The sequence below is a fragment of the Dipodomys merriami genome, unplaced genomic scaffold (assembly GCF_024711535.1).
Source record: "Dipodomys merriami isolate MVZ:Mamm:240054 unplaced genomic scaffold, mDipMer1.0.p SCAF_176, whole genome shotgun sequence".
In the NCBI taxonomy this organism is placed as follows: Eukaryota; Metazoa; Chordata; class Mammalia; order Rodentia; family Heteromyidae; genus Dipodomys; species Dipodomys merriami.
In genome coordinates, this window is record NW_027203115.1 from 286,196 (window position 1) to 308,227 (window position 22,032).

A 22,032-nucleotide genomic window follows, 5' to 3' on the forward strand; every position below is an offset into this window, starting at 1 on the left:
TGTTGGAAGCTCAGTTGATAGAGCGCCAGCCAAGGAGCGAAAGCATCAGATGCCGAGCTTGAGTCCCAGATTCAGGACAAAAAGAATCCTGATGTGAAATAACAAGAGAGCTTCCTGCATCCTGACTGTCAGAGCTGGAGAGTCGCAATGCCCATTCCCACGTCTTCCAGGCATCTGGCCTCTTAGCCACTCTGTTGGCTTTGGTTGGCCTTTTATGTCTGGCCCTAAAATATATACTAAGCCAGGCACTGGTGGCTCACTCCTAACTACTCAGGAGGCTGAGATCTGGGGGTCGCGGTTTGAAACCAGCCCTGGCAGGAAAGTCTGTGAGACTTTTATCGCCTATAAACTACTCAGACAAAGCCAGGAGTGGTGGTGTGGCTCACGTGGTAGAATACTAGTCTTGAGCAAAACAAAGAAGCTCAGAGTCAGCGCCCAGGCCCAGAGTTCAAGCACTAGGACCGGCAAAAACATAAAATAAAATAAAATAAAGCAAAATATATACTAAGTGGTTTCTATCTGTCAAGGCGTGACACCCCCTGCCAGGGCATACAGGCAGTTCTCAGAAGCAACTGTGGCAGCTGTGGTCTTCCTCTCCATGTTCTAGATGTTTCTCAATATATATCCAAGTCTTGCAGTTACTTGTCAGTGGTGAAAGAGCACAGTGACATTAAACCTCAATATAGGATGTAACTAGGTGTGTGAAAGAAATGGAAAGATAAATAACCACTGAGTTGTCCTTTGGTGGGGTGACATTTTAGTTTCTTTGGAGAGGAGGGAGGAAGGGCTCTTTTGCATTCTGCATACTTAAAAAATATTTTTTTAGTGGGCTGGGAAGGTGGCTCAGTGGTACAGCGCTTGCCTTGCATGCCTGAGGCCCTGGGTTCAATTCCTCAGCACCACATAAGCAAAAAGAAAAAAGCCGGAAGTGGCGCTGTGGCTCAAGTGGTAGAGCGCTAGCCTTGAGCTGAAGAGCTGAGGGACAGCGGCCAGGCCCGGAGTTCAGGCCCCACGACTGGACCCCCCCCCCCCCCAAAAAAAATACTTTTAAGACATTGAATATAGCCTTACATTTGTAGTGATTATCTTCTATCTATTCTCACGTGTCCCTGACTTTCTGTCTCAGTCATGAGGGGTTTGAGATCTTGGTGCAGAAGCCCAGGGAAGGATTGATTTGTGGGGACACAGCTTTGAGAGGGGTCACCTCGTGCTGTGGGACCCAGAGACGTCCAACAAGACTATTTTAGGTGGAGTGTGACAGAAAAGGGCTTTCCTGGTGGAGGCGCTGTCCTGTCTTCTGCAAATTCCAAAGCCTTTCAGAACCTGGCAGGTGGCGGGGAGCGGGGGGGGGGGGGGGGGGGGGCGTCCCAAGCAGGGCAGAGCCCTGAAAGAAAAGGATCTGAGTTGGTACATGGGGTGGTGGGCCAGGCTTTGAGAGGTAAAGACCAGGGAGGTTGTTCCTCATCTGTTTAGAACTGAAGCCAGCAATTAAGAAAATTCTTTTATTCCTTATATATTAATTGTATGAAACGAGGGGATTTCATTGTGCTCTTTCCATACATGGAAGTTTTTTAACTTGGATGTATTTCATTATGACCTTTTCATACGTGCACTCAGTGCCCTGCGATCATACTCATTCCCCCCTTCTCTTCTCACTTATTTCTTCTCTCCAGCAGTACTCTCCCCTCTTTTCTATTTAGGCCCATATTTTATTTTTAGATTTAGATCTCAAATGTATTTGTTTTTCTGAGTCTGTCAGTAACAATCTCTCAGAACTCTGTGTGGATCAGCAGCTGTGCCAAGTATGAGCATGGGAAGCCAGGCCTGGTCCTAGCCTGCTAGACTCTCCAGGGACTTTTCCTTTAGCATGGCTCTTTCTCAAAGACTCCTACAGTGGACGCCCTTCCCCACCTATCCCAGGTACAGATGTCCAGGGGCCTCCAGGGGAGGCCAGGCGGCTCTCACATCCCCTGTTACCCTGTGAGAAGTCAGCCCTCAGTTCCCATGCACTTCACCAGGCTGCTGAGCCCAGAGCCACAGATTGCAGGGATCTGGGCCTGCTACTTCATCCTTAACCAGGACAGACGGCGAGTCCCATCCATCTCCCCCATCCCTAGTCTCCAGGTGGTCTAGGAGGCTATTAGGCTTCTCTCCTGGCTGTTACTGAGGCTGAGAGATCCCCAGGCTCCTTGTGGTCTGGCAATGGTGTCCAGGAAATGAGGGTGCTAATCTTCAGGGACAGCTGAGGGAAGTGAGCAGATGCCCAGAGGTCTCCAACCCAGGGATGCGCCTGGTCTCCAAGTTCTTGCCCGCTGGTATGATGAATTGATGTCCTCCATTCTGCTGGACAATTAAGGGAAGCAGGAGAAGGAGGGAAAAGTCTTCAGTTAGACCTAATTTGGCACCATATTGTTTTCTGTTAATCTATTTTGTTTTCTGTCCGTCTGTCCCCAGGGATGGGTGCCTTGCTGCTTGCTGAAGCATGCATAACTAATGTCCTCATTAAGGGCTGATCTGTTTATCAGGGCCATGCAAGGAAGCCAGCCTGCCAAACCTAGGCACAAGCTGGGGGCTGTTACCTCCCTCTGGGCCTTAGCCCCACCTCATTAAGCTGGCCCGGGCTATTGATTGGGAGCCTGTGTTTGGAAGAGTCTTACTTACTCCATGCATTATCTTGACAGATTGATCAGACCTGATTGAGAACCTCTTAAAGGAACGAACAGCTGTAATGGGAAAGTTGGACTCTGTCATCCGTTAGGATGATTCTGGGAGCAAGAAGAACAAGGCTGACATCTTGGAGCAATTGTATTTACAATTAACATGGCTGAAAACGATTGCCTCTATTGATCCCCCCCCTCCTGCAATTACAGCCCCATTGTTTACATTCCAGCACTTCAGTTATAAAAAGGAAATTCAATAATTATTGCATTATTTAAAGTTAAAGTGCCACAGAGTTTGCTGGCTGCGCTCGCTGGTTGATTTAACGTTCAGTAAAATCCATGCTGAGCTCTCCATCTTGAGGCCGAACAGTATCGGCTTTTAATGAGACTTAGGAAGGGGAGGGACAGGAGCAAAACTCAGTGCTGGGGTGTTTGTCTGGGTGGTTTATGGAGGGGGCAGAGGCAGGGAGCCCCAAAAGTAAAGTCCAGAAACTACCCATGGGCCTTGTCCCCCTCAACCTTCAGAAAGTTCTTAGGATTCAGAAGGAAAGGACAAAGCAGCAGGCATTTGTTGACAGGGAATGCCCCCCTTCTTCCCTATCACTTGTCCCGTTTTGAGAGGAGGCAGTGGGCCCTGTGGGTGCTCCATAGCCTACCATCCCTGCCAGGATGGCTGTCTGCTCCCACAATGAAGGTAGGAGGCATTTGTCAGCAAACCGTGGAGCCTCTGGTTTGGAGCGTCAGTTTCGCACGCTCAGCAGCAGCAACCAGAAAGTTGACGAGAGTGGGAGGGAATTTGAATGATCATTTATTTTTCTCGTGTTTGACTCTAAGTCTCCCATGGGCTGAATTCCAATGAGACATCTGGACAGGTGCACCCAGCAGGATGCACAGCAAAGTGGGAAAAAGTGATGCCTTGTACTTGGGCCATCAAGACTCTCCTGCTTCCCGCCACAGCCCCGGGAAATTTTAGACTGCAGGTGTGAAAGGGGAGAACGAGATGAATGGAGCCTTTTTAAAAAACTTTCATGAAGTATGTGGAGTAGACCAGTAGCGGGCAGCTGCTTCCGTGTGACTTTTTCATTAAAGTGGATTCTTGTGTGCCAGGTGACGTATGATTTATCTGGTGTGCTTTGCTGAAATCTGAAACTCTTTGAGAAAAGGGCAGGTCAGAGAGTTTAAGGTCTTGGAAAGGCTCTCGGAAGATTTGTGGTCTCTCTGCCCTGGGATATCTGTGTGCTTTCTGACATGGGTCTTCTTGTTGGCAGGTGCCATTCAAGAGATTCTTGGGCTCCACCTCAGTGTGCAGAATCAGCAAGGGGCCTGGAAGGCATCCCTCCCGCCCCTCACCTCATGCTTGCTGAAGTTAGAATACTGCTGAGCTAGAATTCTTAATGCTACCACCAACCCACCAGGCCTGCCAGATCATACCCACCTTTCAGAAACAAGAGCTAGGCTCTTGTGTGAAGACCATGAAGGGGCCAAATAGCTGGGCAGTCAGTCTTGGCTTCCAGTGGTTTTTCCCATGTGGTTTTCCACGTGTGTTTTTAAGAATGACTTCATGTTACAGTCGAAAGGCTGCACCTGTTTGGCCCACCAGGAAGAGCATTTTTCTACTGTGTGGATGGTTCTGGGGTGGGAGATCCAAATAAGCAAATCCTTCAGAGTGGATTTGTGGAGTAAGGGATATGTCTACCAGCCACGTCACCAGAGTTCTTTCTCCTCATTTGGTCCTCACCTGCGATATTGGCAGACTCAATAAAGAACACGGGCCTTGGTTTTACACCTCATATACTGACACCAGGTGGGCAAAGGGATTGTAAACAGATATGGCTTTGCAACAACAGCATGGCCTTTGGATTTGGCTCTGCCTACACTAGTGCAGGACTTTAAATGAGTTACTTCAAACTTGAACCAATTTAAATTGCTATTATAAAGGTGATGTACAGCTAAAGAGTACTTTTGGGGGGGCAGTGTCACCCCCTCCCTCATTTTCTTCAGCGTCTTTTCTAAGAAAGAGGTTGGCCCAGGCCCATGCCACCACCATGTCAATGTATCACAGGTTCTTTACTGTCAACCATGGGTTGACATCTGGGGAGTAATGGAGGTTGGTTATACGAAAGGACACTTCATATGGTTATGTCCAGTGCTGTGAAATTCCATCTCTAATCTCAAAGAGCAATTTGAAAAATGATGAAATAACAATAGCTTCATTTATTATAAAGACTACGTATCAGATGAACTGTAGCAAGCACTTTATATGAACTACCCCATAGATCCTCCTGGCCTTCCTGTGAGGAGAGTGTCTTACTGTCCCAGAGATGCTGAGGCCCGCAGTGTGTGTGTGACTTGTATGGAGAGCAAGGCTTTTCTCCAGGGCTGTCTTCCTGTGCATATTAGTGATAGTGTTTTGCCATGTTGCTGCATGGGAATCGCCCCTGGTTTTGAATGTGGATTTAGATTTGGTGGGGCAGAAGGGTGTCTCGGTGAGTGAGAAAGTCTCTGTCACCTGTGTGCTGTCCTGGCAAAGCCGGTGGCTGTCATGTTCTTGAAACTATAGGGAGTTCATGGACGGTGGACAGCTCCAGGTTAGCCTTGAGCAACCATTTTGCTGGCTGGCCCACTTCCCTGTTCCACTTGGCTTGAGACCTCCATGGACACTTGCCCAACCACTGTGGAAAGCAGCCTTCATTTCATTTGTGATATTATACCTGTGCAGGAACCTTAGCAAGGAGCCCTATGTACCTGGTGAACTTCCTCCCTGTGTTTGGACAGCAGCTCCACACTCCTTTCTCGAGGTGTCATAAGGAAGGAAAATGAAAATCTCCTATGCTAACGTATCGGTATTTCCCAAGGGCCCATGGTTGTTCCCCCCCCCCCCCTTCCCCCACCCAGGGAAGATTGAGAGTCAAGGCAGGTACAGCTTGTAGAGTGGAATATTTAGACTGAGTTTTCCACTGAGGGTTTACTGTCTGGCTCAGGGTGACGACTTTGGAATTAGGCAATGTTGTTCCTGCAGAAGGAGCAGCAAGTCTTGCTCCCGCCCTTAGAAAAGAGGCCTGGCTTGTTTCGGGGGCGTGAGGAGCCTGGCCTAGAAACCAGAAAATAGGGCAGGACCACCCAAACGGATTGATCTACGGAGCATTTTTGCTTCCTTTGGCTTTTTTCTTAATAAATCATGGTTGGAGCTTATATCTTCTGGTGTCTGCAGGGCTCCCACAGTGAAATGGGACTAAATTAGCATGTGCCAAGGACAAGGGCATGAGTGGATGAAAAGCCAAGATTAAACAGAAAATACCTATATATTTAGGTTGACCTCTCCACCTCTTCCTAAAAGTGTGACATTAAATCTGAAAGGGACTCAACCTCACTGATTAAAAAAATTAACCGCCCTCACCCCAGTTGCATTACATCTGAAAGGATTCTTTTTATAGGCATTCAACTTGAATACCTGAGCCTGGAAAGCCCCAGCCATTTGTGCAGCATAGCTTGATGGCTGTGGACTTAGAAGCCAGTCCCAGGTTCCAGACCTGGAGTCTTCCGTGCCCTGGGACACCTAGGGATGATCATATGCCCTCTCTGGGTTTTGGGGTTCCTTTGAGGAGGTGAGTGAACACTGCCTGCCACTGGGAGTTATGAAGGCCTACTGACAGCTTCCATTGGTTCTTATGATGTTGGAGGGTGTGAAAACTGTGTCCTCTTCCTCCTCCTCCTCCTCCTCCTCCTCCCCTTCCTCCTCCTCCCCTCGCCCTCCCCCTCCCCTTCCTCTTCCTCCTCCCATTCCTCCTCACCAGATTCCTTGGTGTAGATTTTTGTGCCCCTTTTTTTTTCCATTGAGAGAAGCCAAAGCCCTTGGCATGCTGTGGTCAGTACTCTTCCTCCAGAGGGGTGACGTAACAGTGGCCTCTTCCATTAAGGGATCTATGGCTTTATGGATGAGGAAAGTTAGACTCCTGCCTGCCCGGCAGGGGCCTGGGCCTTGGGACACCCAGTAGGAGTTTCTCATGGGCAGGACAGGACATGTCTGGTATCCTTGGAAGGCTGCAAGGAAACTGACTTTCACCCTAGAGCCTTGCCATATTCAGATGGTCTCAGAATAGGGTTATGTCCCGTGTACCCCAAAGTAAAGAGAGGGTGGGTTGGGAGTGTGTTTATTGGACCAGGTGTTACTCTCCTTGGAAGTGTCCTTTGCAAATGGCTCGTGTGTGTGTGTGTGTGTGTGTGTGTGTGTGTGTGTGTGTGTGTGTGTGTTTGCAGGCGCACGTGTGCATGTGAATGTACTCTGTCCATTCCTACTTTAAAGAGGACAAATCCTGATCAATAGTTTGCATCCCATGCATGAAGAGCCAGATGTTAGGCATTTTCTGTTGTTAGAGAGGAGGGAGGACGTGGGGCCTCTCTAGATTCATGGAAATCAATGTTCTCTGACAGAAGTTGGTTAGTTTTCCTGGGAAACAAGTAACAGGAACACTTTCTTTTCCCCCACGATGCATTATTTTATAACAGGAGCCTTCTTTGACGTGCAGCATTTGGCCAGGGTGAATGAACAGAACATACTAATGGGTAATGCAGCCTGGCCCCTAGTCCTTCCTTCCTTTTTTAATTATTAATTTGTTTTTCACGCTCACTTTATGTACCACATCCAACTGCTTGCTGGAGGTGCCTTCGTGCAGGGAGGGTGAGCCTTCTCTGGGTCCTTCTCCCTGAACTAGTTCTGGAGGGAAAGTCATAGAATTGGACGGTGAAGTGTTAGATATTCCCATGTGAAGAACATAGCAGTGCCATCTTCCTACTAGCTGAGCATTGTAGAGCACACATCTCTGGGGATGATTAGAAAGGGACATAAGGAAAGCTGTCTGTGTCCAGCTACCAGGAGGCTGAGGCAGGAGGAGGATCAAAAGTCGAGGCCAGTTCCAGTTTCCAAAACAAGGTAATACAAACCGCAAGGCTTGGAATGTGGTGCAAATGACAGAGTGCTTACCTTGAAACCTGGGTTCAATCTTGGGGCGGGGGAGGGTGGTTGTTATCTCTACTCAGTATTGAGCGAGCCATTCTTGCCATTGCTAACAGTAGGTGATGGCCAGCCAGCATGTGTCATTCACATTCTCCACCCCTTGCTTCAAGGATGTTCTGCTCTGATCTCTATTGCCCTGTTTTGGAGCAGTTGGAGATTCTTGCGCCTTTTTTTTCTGCTTCCATATGTGACTCAACCTGGGTACTTAATCTCGCTCCTCGACTCTTTAAGTCCTTCTGCCCTATATAGAGCATATACCTAGTGTTTTGCAGACACATTTTATTTCTTCATTCATCCACTTGCTCATTCATTCATGCGTTCCTATGTGCTAGGGATCCAAGCCAGGGCCTTCCTTTGTGCTAATCAAACCCTCTCCTCCCAGCCATACATATCCCCAGCCCCTGTAGGCAATTTCTAAAACAGACAGTGAGCTGCAGAAACAGCCAAGGGAAAGCTTAGCTGCATTTAAGGATACAAGTAGAGGCTGGCTCTCAGTCGCACCTTTCATTATTTAGCTGGGTGATCTTCCTTTCTTGATTGGCCACTTGGCCATCCTTCCTCAGTAATAGATTTGCCATTCAGTTGGAGATCTCTTCAGTGAGCCAAGAGGCTCCTGTGGTCTTTAGGAGTTTGTACCGTATGGCCATAAAGATGCCCTCCTGGTAACCCCCCAGAAGATCCTCTGTGTCACTGCAGGTTCTGGGTTTGATCATCATGCATGTGTGCGTGCGTGCATGTGTGTGTGTGTGTGTGTGGTAGACATTTGCAATCGAACCACACCATATCCCAGCAAATAGACTGCGCCGCCGGCTTTCTGTTGGTCTCTGGGGACCCTGTGCTGCTGCACACTAACCACAGCCAATGTTGTCATTTTGTTTTTGTTTTGTTTTTTAAACATACTCCCGACCTGACAAGGGGAGCCAGGAAGGAATCCCGAACACAGAGTAAAGAAAAGGGAAAGAAGTAAAACAAGCTGTTGGGTCCCCCCCTCCACCCTGATGGGAGAGCCCTGTGGTAGAGACAGAAAGGGAACACTGGGGAATTCAGGGTTTGCGTGGGAGAAAAATTTCCTGCCTGGCGAGGAGAGCAAGAACTCTGGAAGGAGGCAGCTCAGTTATCGAGTGTACCACTGGGATTTGTGCCTTGGTGGATTCTTCATATATTACAGTGAATTTAATTAAATACATTGTGATCCCAATTGAGGGTATTCTAATTAGCTAGGTCAGGAACAAATTATTCTCCCTCCTTCTCCAAATGAAAACATCTCCGCTCTTCTGCAGGGAAGGCATGTCCTTGGCTGCCTGACTCGCTCCGTGGAATCCTCTTCTGCCACTAAACATGAGAAAGGTTCTGAATGTGGGATCCTCGGGAGAAGCGGCCTCACTCAGGAGGGAGGGGGGCCTGGCCCACGGGGCCTACACATGGACCTGTGCAAGACTAGGACATGATTGGATGGTGTGGAGGAGGCACCCACTCCAGGACCCTTTGCTGGGCCCCGGGCCCTGTTTATTCTCAGCCTGAGAAGAAGCAAGGACAAAATTTGTCACACTCACATAGGCATCAGTGGCCCAAGGTCACGACTAGAAGTTTGGATAGGATGTAGCCTTTAGAAACAGATGTTTCTTAACAGCCTCAGAATATGGTTTATCCAGGATTTTTTTTAAGCGTCTTTAGAACTTGGAGTGCAAAACAAACTTAGAAGTTTGCCTGTAACTTTTGAGTAAGTCTCTAAGGAAGGATCCTAGCTGCTCCCGCTACCACCATCAGTGAAAGAGAGTAGGGTCTGGTTTCCTCCTTGCCTTTTATTCTTTGCCCCATGATTTGTAGTGCATGGCCAGCTATTCCCTTTACAAAAAGACTCTTCAGTGACAGGCATACAAATTTGTGGCAGCGTGAGAAAGTACAGTTTCCCATCATGAGCTCAGTGGAGCAGGAGCAGTGATTTTGGACTTTGTGTTCATCAGACGCACGCGCGCGCGTGTGTGTGTGTGTGTGTGTGTGTGTGTGTGTGTGTGTGTGTGTGTGTGTGTGTTTTACTAGTACTGGGGCTTGAACTCAGGCCTTCTCACGGCTGGTACTTTACACCTCTAGTTTGTCTTTTTTGCAGGTTAATTGGAGATAAGACTTTCACAGATTTGCCTGTCCAGGCTGGCCTTAAACCTCAGTCCTCAGAGCTCAGTCTACCGAGTAGCTAGGAACACAGGTCTGTGAGCTATCAGCGTTTGGTGGTAATGGCAGCTATTGTTCATCCTCCTCCCAGATTCCCAATATGGTCTTTATTAAATTCAAGGTTTACACAAGCCCCATCACCCAAGATCCCCTGGATCTGAGGACAAAAGGGACCTGACATCTCAATTTCTGTCCAATACTTGCTGGCTGTGGTATCCTTCTGTTCTGGCTTGGAGACTGGAAACGCCAGCCATTTGGAATGGAACCCTCACGTCTATATTAAAATTTTATATTTAAAAGCCACTGCCATATTGCAAGGAAATCCTGTTTCAGGGGGAGGAGAGGGGTTTGGAAGTTCAGGCTTTCATGATACTCTCTCTGGTTTTGTAGTTGATATAGCACCAGAATTGCTTGATGCGAATTGCTCTGGGCTCTGGCTAAGTTCCCTGTTTTTATTTGCTCAGTTTTAGTTGATGCTTTAATAAATGTAATTCTTTTGGTCTTAGTGCTGAATAGCAGTTTCTGGATCTTGTACATTTCCTGTTTCTAATCCCTGGTCAGATTCTTGCTCCTAGGAAGATCCTATTCAAGATGGAAGTTTTTGAAGGATTTTATAGCAGTTGGGGAGAAGAAACTATGGGCAGGCCCAATCTTTCCTTCCACATCTACCTCACCAAAGCTCTAGCCTCTTTCATCCTAGGATGTGGCCTTGGTGGTCTCCCATCCTCCCCGAGTCCTGTGCAAGGTGCCTTGTCTTAGAAGAGCAACCCCGATGATAAAACATTAAAGACTTAGCAATTTTTTTTTCTTTTTTTGTTTATGTGGTGCTGAGGAATCGAACCCAGGGCCTCAGGCATGCAAGGCAAGCGCTCTACCACTGAGCCATCTTCCCAGCCCCAAGACTTAGCAATTTATTTCAAGAAGAGTAACTTTTTATTGTGGACTGTAATTTGTTCGGCCTCTCACAATGAGCTTAGCTTTCATTGGCTGTTCTAGCTACTGGTTGTGAAATCGTTCTAAGGCAGCTGTGACTTGTAGGGGATGTTGGCTCCATGTACTGTGTCTGTGTGGACTCGGCCACTATGGAGGACAGGGCTAGATTGTTCCTACTTGGTGCCTGTAAAGGCCCTTTGCATTTGCGGCCACAGGCTGGCTGAGTGGAAGTCTTCAGCCAGGCCCCATGCCTTAGAACCTCCAGCCTCTGGTGGGCTTGCTGTGGCACCTAGTGGGTCCATTCATATTTCTCTTTTTAATAGGCGCGAGCATGCTTCTGGGCTAACCTAGGTTTTGCAGTGGGGTTGGGATATGGGCCTGTGAGCCTGAACTCTTTAGGCAGGAAGGGCTCTTAGGGCCACTGTGGTATTTTCACTGAGGAGCACAGGCCCTTCTAACCGCCGCTGGCTTTTCAGCATCTTGCATTAAAAGCTGGGCAAGGAAGATATCCCAGCAGAACCTGAGATCATGATGGGGGTACAGATGTCAAACAGGTTGATTGGGGTCCAAAAGGAGACCAGTGACCTAAAGCACAGCTGTGGGCTTCAGGCACTGGGGTGAGTCGGGAGGAAGGAGGAGAAAGAGGGAAGGACAGAGGGTCTCATGAGCATATGAAGGCCTCATACCTGAATTTCTCCTCCAGAAAGATGACTCTCGAGCCATGGGATGGGGGAGTCATTAGGAGAAGGAATTGGCCTTTCTATACCCAGAGTGGGTCAGTTCCCTGACCGTCAGTAAACAAGATCAAGAGCTTCCATTGAATTCTCACAAAGCCTTAAAATTACATGGTGAATCCTGATTTTGGATGATCTTTAACTCTCCTAGGCAATTGTGGGGTCTGCTGTTTGTATGACCTCCATTCTTCTTGTGCCCGGAACTCTGCTTCCATGAGTACCTGTTTACTGCTGGCCCTTGAGCTTCCCCACTCTGGACCCAGCCCCTTGTCCACAACATAGAACAGAGACACCAGGGTGACCAGCAGTATTGACCAGTGATGGATCCAGATGTCCTTAAGAGGTTGACAGAGAGAAATTGGGAGAAAATAATGTTTCTGTCATTTTTTTAACTCAGAGGGAGGCTTAATCTTGGATTCTCTCAGCACACAAGTTGTCGCAGGGCACCTGCGGCTCATTCCTGTAATCCTAGCTACTCAGGAGGCTGAGATCTGAGGATTACAGGTCAAAACCAGCCCAGGCAGAAAAGTCTGTGAGACTCTTATCTCCAACTAATCACAGAAAAAGCAGAAATAGAGCTGTGGCTCAAATGGTAGAGAGCTAGCCTTGAGCAAAAGAAGCTCAGGGACAGTGCCTAAGACCTGAGTTCAAGCCCCAGGACCAGCACCAAAACAACAACAAAATCAAGTTATTTCTCCTATGGAAAGCCCAACAGCAGCATTGGCTGCTGACCGGGGATGCAGTAGGTGACCGCAGGTTAGGTCACCAGAGCAAAGTGTGGCTGGCTGGCTTTGCAAAGGGCCCAGCGGTACCATTTTAGTCTCTTTAGGCCCTACCATCTCACTTCAACAACTGTTCAACGCCAGTGTATAAAAACAGGCGGTGCAGTTCAGCCTGCCCACCCCAACCTAAATAAAGCAAGGCACTTTGGAGCATGAAAGGAAGAACATTTGAAATTGTGTGACACTGGGAAGGCCCAGTGGATGAGCCATTATGGGCCTTTGGGGAAGACAGGAATGTGTGTCCTATGCTGCTTGTCTCCAGGGAACTACTGGAGAAAGGGACACCTTTCAGCGAATGCAGAACTCCCCACCTAAGGACCCTTATCATCAACAGTTGTGCAGTTCACGGTCCTAATACGTCCCTGGTGGCGTGTCTCTGGCTACCATGGGGACAGGGATGGGTTCTTGGCAGTGGCGGCTTCAAGTGGCTGACCCGGGGGTGTGTCCCTCTCCTTTGTCCCCACAGCACCTGCAGCAACATGAGAGTGGCGTGGAGGGCGAGAGCTGCTACTACCACTGTGTCCTGTGCAACTACTCCACAAAGGCCAAGCTGAACCTCATCCAACACGTGCGTTCCATGAAGCACCAGCGCAGCGAGAGTCTGCGTAAGCTACAGCGGCTGCAGAAGGGCCTGCCCGAGGAGGACGAGGACCTGGGCCAGATCTTCACCATCCGCAGGTGTCCCTCCACTGACCCAGGTGAGGCATCTCACAAGCCCCTCAGGACAGGCTGGGTCTGGGCATGGGTCTTGATCCGCCTCCTGTGGACATCTTTCTGGTGGCCGATGTATTACCTGTGCAGCTGGGTGTCGGGTTCGACGGTGGCCCCTCTTCTGGACATTGTGTTCTTGAAAGAAGGGTCTATTTGGTGCGTCCTTTTCAGAATCTTAGCACCACTTTACTTTGGGCATATACGCAACCACAAGGAAGTCACACCTACAGAGCAGGGCCACAGAGGATCTGTCCTTGGCTCCCAAAGTCCTCCTGCATGTCCATCATTGGTTCATCCTGACCAGGCAGATAGTATATTTTGGACCTTGATCGGTACTCAGTCTGGGTAAAATGAACTTCAGTGAGGATCAGAACCAGCACTTGTAAAAACCTCAGTTGTGTTCAAGAGAGAGTCCCACTGTTCTGTGAACCCTGACGTCACGAAGTCTACTTCCTGAAGTCTACACCTTGTGGCGGAGCTCACCTGTTTTCTCCCTGCCCTCCTTCATTTCATCTGTAGTCATTTTTGTTTTCTTCCTCTTGTTTGTGACTCTTATTCTCATTGGGATGTCATGTCATAGAATTACCTCCTCTCCTCCGTGTTTTCAGCCTTTAGTTTTTCCTCTTATAACTTGGCAGCACAAGACAGTTGCTTGCATCTTTTATTTTTATTTTTATTTTTTTCTTGCCAGTCCTGGGGCTTGAACTCAGGGCCTGGTCAATGTCCCTGAGCGTCTTTCACTCAAGGCTAGCACTCTATCACTTGCATCACAGTGCCATTTCTGGCTTTTTCTGTTTCTGGGGTACTGAGAAATGGAACCCAGGGCTTCATGCATGCTAGGAACGCACTCTACCACTAAGCCACATTCTCAGCCGACTGTTTGCCTCTTTGAAACAATAAAGTAAGCCAGGTATGGTGAGGCACCCCTATAATCCCATCGCTGGGAAGGAGGATTTCCAGTTGGATGCCAGCCTAGGTTATGTAGAAGACCTGTCTCCAAAAACAAAGTCTCTTCTCTATCATCCTTGGGGAGAGAAAACCAAAGTCCTGTCTTAATCCTAAATCCCTATTGTTACTCTACAACTGAACCTTCAATGGTTCTCAAAGAGCCTATCGCTCGTCTTCCGCACCTCAGCCTGCCATCACCTGTTGCCATCTGTGTTGCATTTGTCAACTCAGAAGCTGGCCCTGCTCAGCCTAGTTCTTTACTTTCCCCAGTGTTTGAAAGAGTTGGCTCCTTCCTCCTGAGAGCTCTCTTCTCTTGGCTTTTAGGGCGTTTCTCTCTAGTCTTCCTGCTTCTTTTCACACTTGTCCATGCCTGTCCATGGCTCCTGGCCTCAGCCTTCCCCCCACACCCTCCACTAGCCAATAGGTCCGAGTCCTCCCTCCACGGCTCTTGAAGCTTGGTCCTCTGTGGCTGCCACACAACAGGAGCTTCTGGACACCGCACTGGCCCCCTCAAGGACACTGAGCTCATAGCTTATCCAGGCAGACTTGTTTTACCTTCCCGTGGCACCTTGTCTAAAGAAGTGACCCCACCAGCGTCTTGGTCTCCTGAAGTGTCTCCTCAGCCACTGAGCTATGTGGGCTTTTCATCTTCGTGCTGTGCGGGCTTTTAATCCTAGTGCTGTGCATTTGCGCTTTTTTTTTTTTTTTGCAGTTTTTCTAGGTGAAAAGTTAGGTTAAACCTTACGAAGAATGATGTGGCCCAATCCCATCCCATTCCTCCAAATTTCAGCCTTCAGGTGTTTTCCTTGGAGACTTTTTTCCCGATATTTCCGTGCACATTTCTGCTACTGTTTCTTGCTTATTTTTGACACTTCATGCATTGTCTCTGGTTTTCTGCTCTGGACAATGTGGGTTTCACTAGCGTTAGTATTTTATGAACCCACTACTACCTGCTCTGTCTCTCTGTTTCTGTCTCTGTCTTCGTCTCTGTGTCTCTCTGTCTCTGTCTCTGTCTCTGTCTCTTCTCTCTCTCTCTCTCATACACACACATCTGCACATTCAAACAGATACCACCCACATCAACATCCTTTCCCCCTGGAATACACAGATGCTAGGCCTCTACCCAGCTCTGTCCCGTACATACTCAGCACACGCCACCAGCATGTAGCCTGCTGCAGCCTCTCACTCATCCACACAGCACACTGCATTGGCACCCCTCCTCCCCAACACCCCTGCCGGTACTCCATCGACACGGTCCCCGCGCGCTCACACTCCACACCCCTATGTACTAATCAGTTGCCTACCCCCATCTTGTAACCTCCCTGAGCACTCCATCCTCCCCTCCCTCCATCTTCCATTAGGACGAAATCATAATTTGGGGTTCTATTAATATTCAGTGTTTTCATTATTATAACTCTATAAATATTAATCACAGCCGAGCCATGTAGAGTTTTATAATTTCATTTACCTTCTTGTACAACTTTTTGTTTTCCCTGGTTTTTCTAGGTACCTATGATTAATTCATAGCCTTCCCGTGGCAGAGGAGACATTTCCTAATCTCCGATTGTTCTGTGTGCTCTGTGTTTCCATCAGCTTCACTTCCTCCTGGAGGTGCCCAGCCGAAGCCTTTCCCCCTCCCCGCTCCCGCTTTTACCCCATGGCTACTTTGTCCGTGGAAATAAAGCTGCAGTTCCCATTGTGGGACTGGCCCCCATCTAGTAACTTCGCTGGGATGGTTGAGTTTGCTTATTTTGGTGAAAGGCAACATCTCCTGTCTTCTGACAGGCAATCCAAATCATCTCTTCAGGAAAGTGCTGTTAGCGTGACCAGGATAAGTTTTTTTTTTTTTTTTTTTAAATCACTTCCAAGTCACTACAAAGATGCTCCCTTCCCATGTATTTCCAGATGTCTGCTCTGGTTCAAGCCTAGACACTCCATCCCTGCAACTCCTGCTTAGTCTCTTAATTGCAACCTGCTGTACGAGTGTTCTCAGGAGTACAGTGGGGACCAGCACCCACAGACACTCGTCCATCCCCAAAGCCTCAGATCTTTGGGCCTCCTGGCTGTGGGGGCCCTGGTCCCACTGGAGTATGTTGGCCCCTGTTAGGTGCTGCTGCTTTCTGCTGTTCTGCTTTGAGGCATGTCACGGCATTCTCCATCTTTCTATCAACATGTGCAGGGCCGTTTCTTTCCCCGTGTGTGGCTCGTTTGGTTTTTGCCAGCTCTGTGCGTGTCATTGTGTCGAGCTTCCGAGAAAAGCTGGTCCCTTTCACCCCTCAGTTCTTTCTTTCCCTCTGCTCAGAATTCCCTTTTTTTATTAATGAGGTGCCCCAAACTAAACAGGGTACAGCTGCCATCTCACCCGGGTCTCTGGGCTGGAACAAGCAGTCCCCTGTTTTATAATGTAATGCTTCTATTGATGCAGTCTGCTCCTCTGCGCTGCCTTCTGGGCTCCTGTCATTTAATGCGTATTAGGGGCCTTGCTCCCTCCCGAAGTATGTGAACGACCTCAGCCCAGATGATAGACTTCCTCTCCGCACTTCCAGATCCTTTTGTACTGTCCTTGGCTTGCAGTCATGTTGTTGTTCCACCCGCGCCCTCCCACACACACGCTCTAGAGAGGTTTGTACTCCACCGACTGACGACACAGGGGCAGGCGATTAGGTAACACTCACCGCTGACGTGCACGGGAAACTTGGTTCTGTTCTAGAAATCTCTGTAAAAGAACACATCTTAAAACATATCCTCCCTGTCCCCCGGGTCATTGGCTCTTAAAAACTTGAAAGCACCTCTCAAGAAAGGGGACACGTGGAGGCTGATAGAACTGAAGATCTGAGATCACCAGCCTCGTACTTGTAAACATGGACTTTGGAAAAGCACTCCTGCTTCTCTCCTCCTTCACTGAAGGATTGGGACACAGTCCTCCAGCTAGAAGCGTCCTTTGCATGGTGGATGGAGCACAAGGAAGCCTTTGGGCCTCCCTGGGGGCCCTGCTTGCTCTGTCTGAGCTCAGACACTGGACACCAGTGGTGCTGCTGTACCGTCCCTAGATAATAATGGTGTTCTTCCTCTTCTCTTCTTTTCCTGTCCTCTTCTTTGGTTCATCTGCCACAGCCATCATCAGGCACTTCTCGTCTGGGCTCTGGGCCTCCTACCCAGTTTTCTGGTACTGCTATGAGTTCGTACGAGGGATGGCAGCCTCTCTGGAATGGTGTCTTCTCTTTCTGTTGCTCGGCTTACCTGTCTGCCAACCAGCCAGGTTCTCCATGCAGCCTGCTCTCCTATAGGAACCTGTTGGTCTGAGGAATGCACCGAAGTCCAGGAAATTGTGAAGGTTCCTCCATCCTTTAGAACTTTCTGGGAATGGCTGCAGTTGGCTGCCGCTGCTGATGGCTGCACAAGACCCTTACGAGGTCTCATGGGCCAGTGCGTCACATGTGGGTGCTGTCCTGGGCCAGAGGGAGAAGGCCTGGCTGCTGTACTCGTGTGTAGCCTCACTCAGGTGAGCAGGCTGGCTGGGGTCTGGGCTGTGTAGTCCCCAGCCTAGGGTAAACACACACTTGCGTGGTCAGTCTGCCTGTTTGTAAAGGTGACTCAGTAGTTGACTTCTTGCTTAGCATGCACAGGCCCTCATTTCAATCCCTAACACAGCCCCCACCAAAGATAAAAGATAAAAATGACTTAGAAATATACACCTTGGAAAACAGCCTAACCAGGTGAAGATCTCTCTCCATTTTTTATCTGCAGGACTGAAAGGGTAGGGGTTGGGGGTGTCTCTTGACTTCATGGGGATCTGTGGTTTTTCTTTTTTTCACTTCATTCCCCCAGACCTCCTTCCCATCTTCTCCTCCACCTCCCACCCCCCCTCCCCCTCCACCCCCCACCCTCACCCCAGCTCCGTGCAGTGTGCCGTATCTGTATCTATCTCTCGACTGCTGGCCTTGGCTGTCTGCTTCCCTTTAGTGGACTCGAAGTTCTAGGAAGATGGAAAGCTCGCATGGGTGGGTCACGTGTAGGATCACCTTCCCTGTTTACTTATTAAAAAGACATTTCTGGCTCCCGGGTGAAACTGTAGTTAATTTCGCTGTATCAGTGCTGGAAGCTTCAAGAATACAAGGAGCCCATTGTGTTTCTGCTGTTGGCCTGACTCCTCCCTCCTCCTCTTCCTCCTCTTGTTTTCTCTCACTCCCCTCGCCTTAGTTACATTTAATTTCATATAGACAAAGATTTTCAAGCTTCCTACACTGCAATTACATCAAACAGTTCTTTGTTAAGGGCCTACTACATGTAAGGCATGCTGTGAATTGGGGGATGTAGCCGCTGTCTACTCTGGGCCGCTGGCACAGATAAACTGGTTAATAGACTAACTCAGGCACTTAAGGCGATTGGGCTCTGACTCGGTTTACAGAGAACATGAGCGTTCAGAATTTAAGGCACTGTTGCTCCGAGCAAAAGACAGCATTGCCCCTTGACTGGTGCACATCCTAGGCTTTCAAGGGAGTGAATTTCTGGGATCGGGGAGGCAGCTGCAGCTTGCCAGGCCATGATGAGATTTTGGTGATGACCTTTACTGTAACACTCTCTGGCTTTGCTTAGAGGATCTTTTTGTTTTTGCCAATTTGAACTCAGGGCCTGGGCTCTGTCCCTGAACTTTCTTTTGCTACCACTTCCGGCCTTTTCTGTGTATGTGGTACTGAAGAATCGAACACAGGGCTTCATGCATACAAGGCACTAAGCCACATTCCCAGCCCAGGGTCTTTTCTTTTAAACCAAGTTTGAGTAAGTGGTACGTAAATCACACAGCTTATAAGGACAAGAAAATAAATCATTTTCAGCTTTCTCATTTGACTTTTTCTCATTTGACAATTTTTTTTTTTTTTGGGGTCCGGTCGTGGGGCCTGAACTCTGGGCCTGGGCGCTGTCCCTCAGCTCTTCAGCTCAAGGCTAGCGCTCTACCACTTGAGCCACAGCGCCACTTCCAGCTTTTTTCTTTTTGCTTATGTGGTGCTGAGGAATCGAACCCAGGGCCTCGGGCATGCAAGGCAAGCGCTCTACCACTGAGCCACCTTCCCAGCCCTCATTTGACAATTTTTTTTCACAGTTGGCAGAAGGGTGCACTCTAAATATGAGGCACACCCTTAAAATGTGTGTGTGTGTGTGTGTGTGTGTGTGTGTGTGTGTGTGTGTGTGTGTGTGTGTGTAGCTAAATTATATGCAATTTCAGTGTAATTTTTCTCAAAGCACTAAAATATGTGGTGGCCACTTTTCCAGTTCTGAAGGTTTTGTTGTTGTGAAAGGCACTCTGCTGTGCTTTGTCCTGTATTTCTTGTTGTCCAGGCTTGGGGATAGTAAAAGGCTAGAGTATTTCTAACTTGAGAAGTTGAAGTTAAAAGGTAAGAGAGTAGCAAAACAACTGGGGTGACTAAAGTTTCAAGCCTCAGCGGAGGACTGGGAGAAATAGGGTTTTATCTCTTTACATCTGTCCATTTCTTGGACTAAGATTGTCCATTTGCAGTGAGCTTTGCAGAAAGACATTTTGCCATGCAGAGATACAGAACTCATTATATAGCAGCGCAGGACAGGCGATAGTGTGGTCCAGTGAAAAGCAACCTAGCATATAGGTTGATCGTTAGAGAAAAATGATTTTCCTTATGTTTTTAAAAAGGCTTTAGGCAAAGAGTTGTTGTACCTGTTGTGCCTGGCTATTTTGTGGATGGGATTTCTGTGTGTGTGTGTGTGTGTGTGTGTGTGTGTGTGTGTGTGTGTGTGTGTGTGTGTGTGTGTGTGTGTGTGTGTGTGTGTGTGTGTGTGTGTGTGTGTGTGTGTGTGTGTGTGTGTGTTGGTTGTGGTGCTTGAACTCTGGGCCTGGGTACTGTCCCTCAGCTCTTCAGCTCAAGTCAAGTACTCTGCTATGTGAGCCATGGCAGTGTTTCCAGTTTTCTGGTGGTTAACTGGTGGTTAATTGGAGATAAGACTCTCACGGACTTTCCTGCCTAGGATGGCTTTGAACTGCGATCCTCAGATCTCAGCCTCTTGAGTAGCTAAGATTACAGGCGTGAGCCACTGGTGCCGGGATGGGATTTCTTAATGTTCAGTCAAAGAGTGTCAGACATATAACAAGAGCTCAAATGATGATAGTGCTTGTGAATAGATATTTGTAGCAGCACATCAACATGCCAAGAAGTGGATCCTGACTGTCTTTTGTTTGTGAGATGGTTTTCCGTTTGTCAGTGTGAGGCATTTGTAGTTCAGTTGCATCTGATCTTTCTGCATTCTGCATCCCCACAAAGAGGCCATGAGTAGTTCTCAGGTGTGCACTGTCTTGTTTTTCTGTTGGAACAGAGTTCTTGATTTGCCTTAATTAGTCCTCTAACAATCTACAAAGGTCAGTGCCAATTGCCTGTTCATTTACATTTGTAATTGTGATGGCTTCTGATTACATATTCCTTGTCTCAGTCCTTCCTCTGAGTAGAGCAAGAGTATCCTCCCCTCCCCTTCTCCATAGTACTCACACTCAATCGCACATTTGCACGGGCATGCCCATCCGCACAGAGTGCAAGCTGACTATGTGACTTCTTCTCATACAAGCACCCTTTTTCACGGTGGCCTGGCCTTCTCTAGAATGTCATTGTCCCATGGAAAGGCACCTTGGAGAGCCTCTCGCCTCTGAGCTAGAGATATAATGAAGCCAGAGTCAGGGAAATTACGTCAGTACCAGGCAAGAAATCTGAGAGCCATTATCCAGGAGCCTTCTTGAACTGGGTAATTAAGGGCAATTAAACTTTTCTGCTGGCTCTCTGTAAAATATGCTAATGCTCTAAACTCTGCTGGAAGGTGGACTTAGGGAGAGTACTGCTTCATTGCTGTCACTTACCGCAGGCCTGGAAGGGTCTCCCAGGTCAGCATGTGACATGTCCAAGATGGCCACTTGGGGATTGGGTCCAGGGTCTGTCTACAGCTTCCTAACCCAACCTATATGCCCTCTCTGTGCACCAGAGAGAAGAAGCATCCAGCCCTGGGGGCAGTAGTAGCACTTGATGGTTCTCATTAAATTTGTCCTTTCTTAGTCTGGCTTTGTTTTTGTAGGGTGACCTGAGCCAACAGAGTTGCTTTGGTATCTCACACTGGAGCACAGACACATGCTACCTTGCCACGCTGCATTGTTCCTGGCTGTAGGCACCAGTGTGACTTTGGTCCCATCTCCTTGAGTGGAGGTAGCAGTGTGTGTCCTCATTGATGGCCATCAGCCCACTCAGAGGGGCACAGTGATGGGGCTGCTCCCTATGAGGCATGATGTACCAGGTGGCACAGCATGAGGACTAACAGTTTGGGGCGGGGGAGAAAAATGGTGCCAGCTGGAGTTAGGGGAGGCCTTGCGGGGTGTTTGTGTTGAGGGATGAGCATTAGGGATCTGCTGTATCTAAGCATGGCAGAAACTCCAGTTGGCCAATCAGAGCCCAGAAACATAGGAACTCCCAGTGGAACTGTAGAATATGTTACGTTGGTGAAACCTCTACCCCACAGTATTCTATATGGCCTTGGTCAAGGGTATCCCGGGATTCTGAAAGCGTAAGACATGGCCCTAAATTGAATGTGGATTGTATAAATAGCCAATAAGAGATGATGATGATGATGATGATGATGATGATGATGATGATGATGATGATGATGATGATTTGTGCCAATACTGGGGCTTCAACTCAGAGCCCATTTGCTGTCCTTTAGCTCTTTTTGCTCAAAGCTACTGCTCTACCTCTTGAGCCACAGCTTCACTTCAAAGCTCAATCCTTAGATCTCAGCCTCCTGAGTAGCTAGGATTACAAGTGTGAGCCACCAGTACCCAGCCATGAAAGAGATGTTTTGACAAGTTTGGGGTGGGGGTGGGGGATCCTGCCTTCCATTTCCTTGGACAGAAGAGACTTGGTGGCAGGAAGCTGTAGCCATTCCTTCTGTCACACACAGGGACTTGTCACACTGATTCCCAACCTTAGCCTCTGCACGTGACACCTCCTTCACTGTACCAATGTCTTTTTTCCTGAGAAATAATAATGTTGCCTTTGGGCGCATCCAGAGAATGCATT

At 48.4% G+C, this 22,032-nt stretch overlaps 1 protein-coding gene across 1 annotated transcript in view; it reads left to right on the top strand.

Annotated features, from left to right (window-relative positions):
* Zfhx3 (zinc finger homeobox 3) overlaps positions 1-22,032 on the top strand; it is a 228,515-nt gene that overhangs the window by 123,573 nt on the left and 82,910 nt on the right. The window contains 1 exon segment of the mRNA XM_070026185.1: positions 12,759-12,990. Coding sequence (XP_069882286.1) covers positions 12,759-12,990 — 232 coding nt within the window.